This window comes from Beta vulgaris, chromosome 3 (assembly GCF_026745355.1).
Source record: "Beta vulgaris subsp. vulgaris cultivar EL10 chromosome 3, EL10.2, whole genome shotgun sequence".
NCBI lineage: Eukaryota > Viridiplantae > Streptophyta > Magnoliopsida > Caryophyllales > Amaranthaceae > Beta > Beta vulgaris.
The window spans coordinates 41,561,137-41,573,725 of record NC_079204.1 but is presented as its reverse complement, the minus strand read 5'-3'; the positions used below and the strand labels follow the sequence as shown (position 1 = coordinate 41,573,725).

Below are 12,589 nucleotides of genomic sequence, written 5' to 3'. Positions count from 1 at the left end.
ACATAAAAAACATTGAAGAATCACTTGAGCTTGAAGGAGACAATGAAGAGGAGTTCGAAGATGAGGCCGAAAATGAAGAAGCTTTAGAGGTTGGAGAAGTGACTCAAGGTGATCATTTAAGCCTTGTTTTAAGAAGAGTTCTTCATGCCAAAGAAGCTGAATTGATTCCATATCAAAGGGATCAAATCTTTCAAACCAAATGCTTGATTGGAGGGAAGATATGCTCGATGATCATTGATGGAGGAAGCTGCACCAATGTCGCCTCATCTTCTATGGTGGACAAGCTCAATCATGCTACTTTCTCACATCCAAAACCTTATAAGCTTCATTGGCTTAATGATGGCAATTGTGTGGAGGTAACAAAACAAGCTTTAATTAGCTTTTCTTTTGGTGATTCTTATAAGGATGAAGTTTTATGTGATGTATTACCTATGGATGCATGTCATGTATTATTAGGTAGACCTTGGCAATCTGATAAAGAAACCTTGCATAATGGTAGGACTAATACTTACACTTTCATGCATAATAAGAAGAAAATTGTGCTTAGTCCTAGTAAGCCATGGCCAATCTTCTATAACCAAAAACAACACCACCTAAAACACAAAACAAAAAAACCTTAATCCTTTCTAAACCTCAACTTGATAAAGCTGTAGAAAAGGGGAAGGTTATGTATTTGTTGTTGTTATTGGATGAAAATGATGAAAATCTTAATGAAGTGCACGAAATGGTTAAGCCTTTAGTGATGGAGTTTGGTGATGTTTTTCCTATGATCTTCCAATGGTTTACCCCCTAGTAGAGGAATTGAACACCAAATTGACTTGATTCCTGGCACCTTTACCTAATAAACCAGCTTATAGATGTAATAATCCTGAAGAAGCTAAGGAGTTGCAAAAATAAGTTAGTGAATTGTTAGCTAAAGGATTTGTGCAAGAGAGTCTTAGTCCATGTGCTGTGCCTGTCATTTTGGTTCCAAAGAAGGATGGTTCTATGAGGATGTGTGTGGATTGCCGAGCCATTAACAACATAACAGTGAAGTATAGGTATCCAATACCTAGACTTGATGATTTGCTTGATGATTACATGGTTCCACTATATTTTCGAAGATTGATTTAAGAAGTGGTTATCATCAGATTAGAATCAAAGAGGGTGATGAATGGAAAACAGCTTTTAAAACTAAGAGTGGTTTGTATGAGTGGCGTTGATGCCATTTGGTTTGACAAATGCTCCTAGTACTTTCATGAGACTTATGCACGAGGTACTCAGGCCCTTCATTGGTATCTTTGTTGTTGTTTATTTTGATGATATTCTTGTGTATAGTCAAAGTGAACAGGAACATCTAGTGCATCTCAAGAAGGTTTTCCTTAAACTAAGGGAAAAGAAGTTATATGCAAAGATGGAGAAGTGTGAGTTCTTTACTTCAAGTGTGACATTTCTTGGATTCATAGTGTCATCTAATGGCATTTCTATGGATGAATCTAAGGTGGAAGCAATCAAGTCATGGCCAGTTCCTAAATCTATCACTGAGGTTCGAAGTTTCCATGGTTTAGCTTCTTTTTACAGGAGATTTATCAAGAACTTTAGCACCATCTTGGCGCCATTGACTGAGTGTATCAAGAAAGGGTCCTTTATTTGGACTCCGCAGCACAAGAAGCATTTGACAATTGAAAAGATATGCTTAGTAAGGCTCCTGTTCTAGCCTTACCTGATTTCAAGAAAGTGTTTGAAGTGGAGTGTGATGCAAGTGGGTGGGCATTGGAGCTGTTTTGCAAAAGGAGGGCGTCCCATAGCCTATTTCAGTGAGAAGCTCAATCAATCTAGACTCAACTACAGCACTTATGATAAGGAGTTCTATGCTATTGTTCGTGCCTTGACTCATTGGACTCATTATCTCAGACCAGCTCACATTCAGACCATCAAGCTTGAAGTACATAAATGGACAACATAAGCTCAGTCCAAGACATGCAAAATGGGTGGAATTCCTTCAGTCCTTTGATTTTGTTTCAAAATATAAAACTGGAGTTTCTAACATTGTTGCAGATGCTTTATCAAGGAGGCATTCTATGCTTTCTCTTATGGAGGCTCGTGTACTTGGCTTTAGCATCTTAAAGATTGTATTATGATGATCCAGATTTCTCTTTATTGTTAGAAGCATGCAAAGAAGGATCTCATGGAGCTTATTCATTGCAAGATGGCTTTCTTTTTCGAAACAACAAGCTTGATCCCTAAATGTCATTAAGGGATTTGCTAATCAAGGAGGTTCATGGAGGAGGACTAGCAGGACACTTTGGCATTAACAAAACTGTTGATGTATTGCAGGAACACTTCTATCTGGCCGAAACTTGCAGGAGATGTTCATGTATTCTAGCTCGATGTTCTATATGTCAGAAGGCTAAAAGTTCCTTTCATCAAGGACTTTACACGCTCTACCTGTTCCAGTTCAACCATGGGAAGATGTGAGCATGGATTTCATTGTTGCTCTACCTAGAACTCAAAGGCAAAAGATGCAATCATGGTGGTGTAGATAGATTCTCTAAAATGGCTCATTTCATTCCTTGTAATAAAACTGATGATGCTATTCATGTTGCTGATTTGTTCTTTAAAGAAATAATTAGACTTCATGGAGTTCCTAAGTCTATTGTTTCTGATAAAGATGTAAAGTTTCTTAGCTATTTTTGAAGAACTTGTGGAAGCTTTTAGGTACTAAGTTGCTGTTTAGTACTACTGCTCATCCTCAAACTGAGGTGACCAACAGGACCTTAACTATGCTGCTAAGGACACTTGTGAACAAGTCTCAAAGGGATTGGGATCTAAAGCTAGCTCATGCTGAGTTTGCTTACAATAGATCACCAACTTATGCTACTAAACACTCACCATTTGAGGTAAATTATGGGATTAATCCTTTAAGTCCTATTGATTTACTTCCATTTCCTATTGAAGCACATAGTAGCAAGGAAGCTGAAGTGAAAGCAAAAGAAATGAAGCAACTTCATCAGCAAATTCGAACCAGAATAGAGAAGGTGAATGAAGCATACAAGGTTCGAGCAAACAAGCATAGGAAGGAAGTTCTCTATAAGCCAGGTGATCTAGTGTGGTTACATCTAAGGAAGGAGAGATTTCCTACAAGGAGGAAGAACAAGCTAATGCCACGAAGTGATGGACCTTTCAAAGTGCTGAGAAAGATCAACAACAATGCATACAAGATGAATTGCCAGATGAAATGGGAAACATCTCTGCACATTCAATGTTGGTGATTTAGCTCCATATCTTGCAGATGAATCTGGATTACAAGAAGACCTTTTCGAACCTGAGGAGAATGATGCAGGAGCATCTAGCTTAAACAACCAAGGTCTTCTTCTACATGATCATAAGGAGAACATGGTAAGGAAGTTCAATTTCTAAGCCTAACTAGCTCGGTTTGTCCTAAAACCTTACTTAAGCACTTAATTAGGTTAATCATTTGTTAATCTCTACTTAAGCAAGATTAACTAGTACTAATGACACCTTAATCATCATTATGTATTGGTAATCAAGTTTAGTAAGTGATTAACTAGCCTAATTACATGTTTAAGCTAAGCTAATCATGTTAAAGAGCTAAGCTAGTTTAGCTTCTTGTAATCCGGTTCTAAGCAAGCTTTAGGAAGATGTTTTGCTGCCTTTTGGAAGCCACCTCCAGCTGAATGAAGACTTAAGGAAGTGTATAAAGCCATGTGAAGTTCACATGGGTGAAAGAAGCAATAACAAATGAAAGGAGAGTACTTCATGCCAACGTATGATGCTGCCCAGCTCTCCCACGTCCAGCTAGGGGTGTAAGTTCGGTTTTTGGTTTGGTTTAAGGTCAAAACCAAACCAAACCAAAATAAATTCGGTTTTGAAATTTCCAAACCAAATCCAAACCGAAATTCGACTCAATCCAAACCAAACCAAACCAAAATATGAAATCAAAAACCAAACCAAACCAAACCAAACCAAACCAAACATGATTTTTTTTATCTTTCAAAATCCAGACCAAAACAAACCAATTTTTTTTCGTATTCCAAAATCCAAACCAAACCGAAATGAAATTAAATCAAACCAAGATAAAAACCAAACCGAATTTAAACCAAATTTTTTGATAATTTGTATTTCAAGTGACAATATTTTTGTATTTTCGTAATTAATATTAAAAAAAAGAAACACAAAAAAAATAATAGACAAAATTCGTATGTTAAGTGACAATAATTCGATTTTTTTCGGTTTTTTCGGTTTTCCAAAACCAAAACCAATCCAAACCGAAAAACCGAAAAAATAATTTTTTTGAATCCAAACCAAACCGAATTTCAAAAAAAGCCAAACCAAATTACTAATTTGGTTTGGTTTGGTTTGGTTTTCGGTTTTTAACCAAATAACTTACACCCCTACGTCCAGCCTACCTTCTTTTTGAAGCTTTTGGGCAACAATCGTTCCTACTGCAAATGGCTCAAGTTTTTGGGGATATTTAGTTTAATATATTGATAAGCGCATATATTCCTATATTTTTGTCCCATAAAATTAGTCTTATAGTTGTCTTGTATGTGTTATTTTATAATATTTATTGACTTTTATTAATAAGTGACGTATTTATGTCCATATTATATTTTATTGAATAATTAGCTTAAATAGTGTGTTATTTTATTATAGGTATTTTACAAGTTCAATTTGCTAAAGGAAGACAACAAGACTAAAAGAAAGAAGAGAAGAAAAGAAAAGAAGAAAAAAAATATAATAAAAGTGAGCCCAAGCTCACGTGAGTTTTGTAAAAGAAAGAATACAAAGGGGCTAACTCACTCCTTGACTCCTCCTTCCTCAACTGGGTATACACAGCAAACAAAAGAATAAGGAAAGTTGTTTCCACTTTCCGAATTCCACGCAAACACCAAAGAGGAGATATGATTTTAATCTCCTCAAGATTTCCAAGATACAGATTGGTTATCAGATTTTCAGTTACGAAAATCTATCTTTTTTTTATTCTATCGTCTACACAACTCGATATAAATTCACCAATTCTCGGAGATGAAAAACACGCACACATACAAGAGAGTTCGTGAGAGTGAAGAAAATAATCGGGTTCGTCCAAGATCGACAAGTTGATAGGAATTGAAGAAATATTGCGTTCGGAGGTGAATTGAGGGTAGCGGCTGCATCAATTCGGGTCTACAGTCATGAGTTTTCTCTATCTTCTATTTTCAATTAGTTTTTCTTGTGATTGAACTGGATTTTATCTAAATTTATTCATATTTTCAGTTTCTTATATTTCTATTATTTGAGTCTAATTGGATAACGTTGAGTTGATTGAATTTAATTATTTAATTTAGTATTTATACAATTCATACTATTGTTGGTTGGTTATGAAATTTGATATCTTTACTTGTAATTGGACGCAATTAGTTGTTTAGATACTTAAATTGTGCTATATGACTATTAGGCGCTGCGTTTAATAGTTGGATAGGGAGGACGACTTGAGATTAATAAGAGTGAGCGGCTCATCTTAATATTCTTAAGCGTATGAATTGTGCTAATAAACAAGTTTATTAGGGTTGGATTTGTCTTAGCAAGATTCTAGATTTTTAGTAAGTAAGACAAGAATTGATCGCGGCGATAATTCACCAATCTAAGTGCTAAGTTAACTATTAAAGTGGTCTCAATTATAAAGGTTAAGAAGCTAAAGTATGTCTAAACATTCTATGATCGAATCGGGAATTAATAGAGTTTGTGTGTCGTCACTTGTAATTATTAGTCTAGTATTCATTTTAGTTTTAATTAATCCAAGTATTTGGTTACAACCAAAACCCCCCTAATTGTATATATGTGAATAATGTAAATAGTGTAAATTCGTAGTATATACTATATATTTTTGTCACTTAGTTGAATATTTGAGTTTAGGAATTATAATAATTTTCTCGTGGGATCGATCCTTTCTTACCCTTTTACTAGTTATAAACATTTTTGAAGGTTTAAGTTAGGTTTTTAATTTTATACGGTAAACGACACGTATTAAATTTTGGCGTCGTTGCCGGGGAGATTTTATCTATGTTTCCTAATACTTGTTTAGCTTAGTGCTGTTCCTTTTCATATTCTTGTGAATAGTGTTCATTGTATTTTTATAGTAGGTTCATTTAAGAGTGACCATGGGTTAATGTCCTTTATCTTTGTTTAATTTTGTGATCATGAAACATCATGTAGATATGGTTTTGCATCATTTTTTTTTTTACATAATCACTACTGTATAGATCTTGATTTATAAATATCCATATTTTGGCATTAGTCATAATTTCACCAAGGTACATAGTTCATTACTTTATTCAGCTTTTATTCAAATAGCCTTGATTAATACCAAATTTTTTTTTTCTGCTGTTTCTGGTGAACTCTTTGCTTTACTTCAATTTGAATGATTGTGTGATATTGCTAAAAGATTTAATTGTTAGTTGCAAGCAATAAAGTATAAACGAGATACAGTGAGAGGAAGTGCCTTGTGCTCAGTTTTACTTCCACTGTAGTTTTTTTTTTTTATCAAATACATTGGTTAATGTTAATGACTACCAGGTTTTTTTTTATTATACATCAACTGTCACAAAATTCAGAATTAGTTGCCAAGGGATTAATGATTATATAATGTGTTTATTGAATTAGGATTAAGTTACAGGGTTGGAATTGATTTCTTCTGCACTACTAATATGTTACGAGTTGTGGTTCACAATGAGGGAGCATTATGAATGTAGTTCCACTCATTATTTAATCAATACTAGAGAGACTAAAAGAAAAATCACAAATTTCAAATTTGCTTTATTGATGGCTTAACCAGGGAACTTTATTTTTCTGTCTGCATTCATTCTTAAGTAACAGTTGCTTGGACAGAACTCATCTAAGGTGATTTTGGTGCTATGTTCTAAAGGGAAATGTCGTGATTATGGGCTGAGATGTTTGGTTAGAAGATGTGGCACTAAATGTGTTATTGTGTGCTTGACTTCATTAAACTAATCTTATTCCCTTGTTTTGATTATGCCACCTGCTCTTTGTTTGTGGATAATTAGATTCCATGGCTTTTGGTCTATATGAAATTCTTCCTTTCAGTTGGCTATAGTTATAGCTCTAATTCACGGTTGAGAAATTATAGGGGAGATTAGTTTTGATTTAATGAATGTGTGTTCTGCTAGTTTAACTGGTAAAAAAAAAAAAAAAGCATACTGTTGGATTTTATTTTACAGCTATGGAACTTAGAAAATCCTACTTATCTAGAATGTGTGTGTGTTCTATGTGTCTAAAAAAAGTTTATCTTATGATTGTTCACTGTTAAATTTCACTTTGATTGACTATTGGTTTTAAGAGAGTACACCTATTTTCTTTTCATTAATATTATCTGACAATAGTTGACTTTCTATAAAAGAATGAAAAAGAGTAACTTAAAGAAGGAAATCAAATATGAAATTTCAACAATTTTCTGAAGAAGAGTGTTTGCTGTAATATGGAGATTTATTTAGTTATGATAATAAGTAATATGTTTTATGGCTCTATAATTAGAAACTGAGTTTAGATCTAGCTCAGATTATGATTGATGATCTGAAACATATCATGTACTGTCTCCATAATCAGAGTTTAAGTTTATCTGCAAGTATATAAAGATCTGATTTTTGGATTATGTTTATATAGCTATCATGGACATGAGTGCTTCTGGACCACTTTCAGTATATGACTGCTAAATGAACTCTTATTTGATTCCTTGGATATTTAGTGTTTATACATAAATTACAGAATTTCATGAACTTCACTCCTAAATTTTCTCTTTTCTATTTTCAGGTGCATGAGTTTGGATACGGCAACCAAACTTAAGCGTATCAACCTGTTTATTGAAACTCTAAACGAAGCTAGCCCAGAGAAATTACTTTACATCTTTCAAGACAGACCATGTGAAGACTCAGAGATGGGTGATGAAAGAACCTTGAAGGAATTAGGAGCTCCTAAGCTAGATGATGAACCTCTCTGCATTGTTTTTCCAACCTTGGAAAGACCGTTGAAGCTGAACTCAGGTTTTCTTAATCTCCTTCCCAAATTTTATGGGAACACAGGTGAGGATCCTCATAGGCATTTAAAAGAATTTATAGTTGTTTGTTCAACCATGAAACCTGAAGGAATTGAACAAAATCAAGTAAGATTGCATGCTTTCCCATTTTCCCTACATGATTTAGCTAAAGATTGGTTGTATACTATGTCTACTGGTTCCATTACGACTTGGAACGCCTTACAAAAAGCTTTTCTGGAAAAGTTCTTTCCCGCCAGTCGTATTGGATCCATAAGAAAGGAAATATGTGGAATTAGACAACATAATTCAGAATCACTTTATGAATATTGGGAACGTTTTAAAAAATTATGTGCTTCATGTCCACAACATCAAATAACTGATCAACTATTGATTCAATATTTTTATGAAGGATTGTTGCCTAACGATAGGGGTATGATTGATGCTGCTAGTGGTGGTGCATTAGTAGACAAGACACCAACTCAGGCTAGGAATTTAATTGCTAACATGGCCCAAAACACTCAACAACATAGCACTAGAAATGATGTTAAAAGAGTAAATGAAATTGACTTAAGTGGTGTTAAATCTCAATTGCAAGAAAATGCTCAACAAATTGCTATTTTGACCACTTTAGTGTCTAATAAAATTGTTGTTGGAAATGAGTCTAAAGCTAGAGTATGTGGTATACGTTCTGAGTTTTCTCATGCAACTGATGCTTGTCCTACTTTAAAAACTGAAGATGTTAATGCTTTAGGAGGCTTTTCCAATCAAAGAAAATATGATCCTTACTCACAGACATATAATGAAGGTTGGAAAGATCACCCAAATCTTAGGTATGGAACTAGATCACAGTTTTCACAAACTAATCAACCTAGGCAATTTGGTGTACAAAACCCTCCACCTCAATCTTCTGGCCCATCATTAGAAGATTTAGTGAAGCAATTAACTACTCAAATAGGTCAAGTTCACAACCATGGAGTCGAGTATCAAAAGAAAACTGATAATCACCTTCACCACATAGATACCAAATAGGACAAATTTGTACTTCACTAAGTAACCTAGAAACTCAATTTTAGGTAAACTACCATCTCAACCACTACCTAACCTAAAAGAGAATGCCAAAACCGTGACCCTTAGGAGTGGGAAAGAGTTGAGTGAACCTAAGGCAAAGAGTCGCGAGAATGAAAGAGAGATAGAGGTTAAACCTGACGATGAACTTAATATAGGGGGAAATGGAGAGATTGAGAGTAGAAAAGATAATGAAGGAAAGGGTAAGCTTAATTCAGAAATTGATGTTTCTCGTTTTAAAGATGTGCCCCCTTTCCCTTCCAGATTTGCTAAAGCTAAGAAAGCTGCTCTTGACAATGAAATTCTTGAGACTTTTAGGAAAGTTCAAGTCAATATTCCTTTACTTGATGCTATTAAACAGGTTCCCCGTTATGCAAATTTCTTAAGGAACTTTGTACTAACAAAAGCAATTTCATCTTTCTGAAAAGGTAAGTATGGGGGAGAATATTTCAGCTGTAATTCAAAAGAAGCTTCCCCTAAATGTAAAGATCCTGGCATGTTTTCTATTCCTTGCAAAATTGGTAATTCTAAATTTGAAAGATGCATGCTAGATTTAGGAGCTTCGATTAATGTGATGCCCAAATCTGTCTATGATACTTTAAATGTGGGATATTTGTCTAAAATGATGTGGTTATTCAGTTAGCTGAAGGTCAAATGCATTTCCATTGGAGTGTTAGAAGATGTACTGGTTCAAGTAAATGAATTAGTTTTTCCGGCTGATTTTTATGTTCTTGATATGGGTGATAGAACCGATAATGTTCCTTTATTGTTGGGAAGACCTTTCTTGAAAACTTCTAAGACTAAAATTGATGTTCATCAGGGTAATTTGACGATGGAATTTGATGGTGAAATAATTAAGTTCAATATATTCGATGCTATGAGATACCCAAATGATGTCAATAATGTTAGTTCTATTGATTCCTTTGATGCTTTTGACTAGATGGCTCAAGAAATTTTTGATCTGTGGTGTGAAAAATTGTTTGAGACTGATAATTTTACTGATAGCAAGGACACTGAAATGCCTGTTTCTTTAGTAGATATGTCTGATGTAGCAAGTCTTGATTCGCAAAATGATAAAAAATAATTTTGATCTTTCATGCCAGTGCTATACCTAAACTAATCCCTTCTATTGTTCAAGCACCTCAATTAGAATTGAAACCACTACCCTCGCATCTAAAATATGTTTATTTAGGTGAAAATGAAACTCTACCTGTGATTATCTCCAATGCTCTAAATCAATTTCAAGAAGATAAATTGGTAAATGTGCTAAAAGACCACAAGGAGGCTATCGGATGGACCTTAGCTGACATAAAAGGAATTAGTCCCACCTTATGCATGCATAGAATTTTTCTTGAAAAAGATGCTAAACCCACGAGAGAATCTCAACGTAGGTTAAACCCCTCCATGATGGAGGTAGTTAAAAAGGAAATCCTTAAGTGGTTAGATGCCGACGTGATTTATCCTATTTCTGATTCTCAGTGGGTGAGTCCTGTTCATGTGGTCCCTAAAAAGAGTGGAATAACTTTGTTGAAAATACTAAAGGAGAGCTTGTTCCAACTAGAGTGTCAAATGGATGGAGGGTCTGCATTGACTATAGGAAGCTTAATCAAGCTACTAGAAAAGATCATTTCCCTTTGCCCTTTATTGATCAAATGTTAGAAAAACTTGCTGGTCAATCATTCTTCTGCTTTCTTGATGGCTATTCTGGTTATACTCAAGTACCCATCGCTCCGGAAGATCACGATAAAACCACATTTACTTGCCCTTTTGGTACATTTGCATTCAGGAGAATGCCTTTAGGACTATGCAATGCCCCTAGAACTTTTCAGCGTTGTATGATGAGTATCTTCTCTGATTTGATTGAACAAGATATGGAAGTGTTTATGGATGATTTTACTGTTTTTTGGTGATTCCTTTGATAGATGCCTCCGGGGTTTAGCTCGTGTTTTGCAAAGATGTGTTGAAACTCACCTTGTATTGAATTTTGAAAAATGTCATTTTATGGTAGAACAAGGTGTAGTACTTGGACATATTGTAAGTGCTAAAGGTTTAGAGGTTGATAAAGCTAAAATAGATGTCATTAGTTCATTGCCATATCCTACATGTGTTCGTGAAGTTAGATCATTTTTAGGGCATGCTGGCTTCTATACACGCTTTATTAAGAATTTTTCAAAAATTGCATCTCCCTTGTGTGTTTTGCTTGCTAAAGATGCCACTTTTGATTTTAATAAGGAATGTAAAAAGGCTTTTGATGAGTTAAAAGAAAGATTAACTAGTGCACCCGTGCTTCGACCACCTGATTGGACCTTACCCTTTGAAATCATGTGTGACGCTAGTGATAAGACTATCGGTGCCGTTTTAGGTCAAAAGAAAGATAAAGAATCCTATGTGATCCATTATGCTTCTAAATCACTTGATTCTGCTCAATGCAACTATACTGTAACTGAAAAAGAGATGTATGCTGTGATTTTTGCTTTAGAGAAGTTTAGACCTTATTTACTAGGCACACATGTTATTGTGTATTCTGACCATTCTGCTCTAAAATATCTCTTGAAAAAGAAAGAATCCAAACCTCGCTTGCTTAGGTGGATGCTTTTGTTACAAGAATTTGACTTAGAAATTAGAGATAAGAAGGGTGTTGAAAATCTAGTTGCTGACCACCTTAGTAGAATTGTTCCTAGAGATGATTGGCCTTTAATGACTGAATTCTTTCCTGATGAACAACTTCTTTCAATGTATCATGTTGAAACTCCTTGGTATGCTGATATGGTTAACTATTTGGTCACTAGCACATTCCCCCGACTCTGTCTAGAGCAAAAAAGAAAAGATTAAATCTGAGTCAAAGTATTACTTTTGGGATGACCCTTATTTGTGGAAATCATGCTCTGACCAAGTAATTAGGAGATGTGTAGACCAATCTGAATATGCTTCGATTCTTACATTGTGTCATAGTCTTGAAAGTGGAGGACATTTTGGTCCTCAAAGGACTGCTCATAAGGTTATGGAATGTGGTTTATATTGGCCTACACTTTATAAAGATGCTTATGTGTTCTGTAAGTCTTGTGAACGTTGCCAAAAGACTGGAAATGTATCTAAAAGGAACGAAATGCCCCAACATGGAATCATAGTATGTGAAATCTTTGATGTGTGGGGTATTGATTTTATGGGTCCCTTCCCCTCATCTTTTGGTAATCTTTAAATTATTCTTGCTGTCGATTACGTTTCTAAATGGGTGGAAGCTCAAGCTACCATAACTGATGATGCTAAGACAGTTGTTAAGTTTGTTAAGAGTCACATATTTAACAGATTTGGTATGCCAAAGGCCATAATTAGTGATAGGGGTACCCATTTTTGTAACAAAACATTTGGGACTCTCCTTGAAAGATATCATGTGACACATAGAGTAGCAACAGCCTATCATCCTAAGACAAACGGACAAGCTGAAGTGTCCAATAGGGAAATCAAACCAATTCTAGAAAAGATGGTGAACCC

At 34.9% G+C, this 12,589-nt stretch overlaps 1 protein-coding gene across 2 annotated transcripts; it reads left to right on the top strand.

The window, feature by feature from the left end:
* The first annotated feature begins 4,471 nt into the window (after nt 1-4,471).
* On the top strand, nt 4,472-9,712 carry LOC104906823 (uncharacterized). 2 transcript variants are annotated; one of them, XM_057393719.1, is made up of 2 exons: nt 4,472-5,167; nt 7,810-9,712. In XM_057393719.1, the coding sequence occupies exon 2, from the start codon at nt 7,814-7,816 to the stop codon at nt 9,059-9,061; it is 1,248 nt and encodes a 415-aa protein (XP_057249702.1). In that variant the 5' UTR covers nt 4,472-5,167; nt 7,810-7,813; the 3' UTR covers nt 9,062-9,712. The 2 variants fall into 2 exon arrangements, with proteins under 2 accessions (XP_057249702.1, XP_057249703.1); XM_057393720.1 differs by having other exon boundaries at nt 4,472-5,174.
* The last annotated feature ends 2,877 nt before the right edge of the window (nt 9,713-12,589 follow it).

What these genes read in the sequence shown, in the direction of transcription:
- LOC104906823 (XM_057393719.1), top strand. Translation starts at nt 7,814, where the DNA reads ATGAGTTTGGATACGGCAACCAAACTTAAGCGTATCAACCTGTTTATT.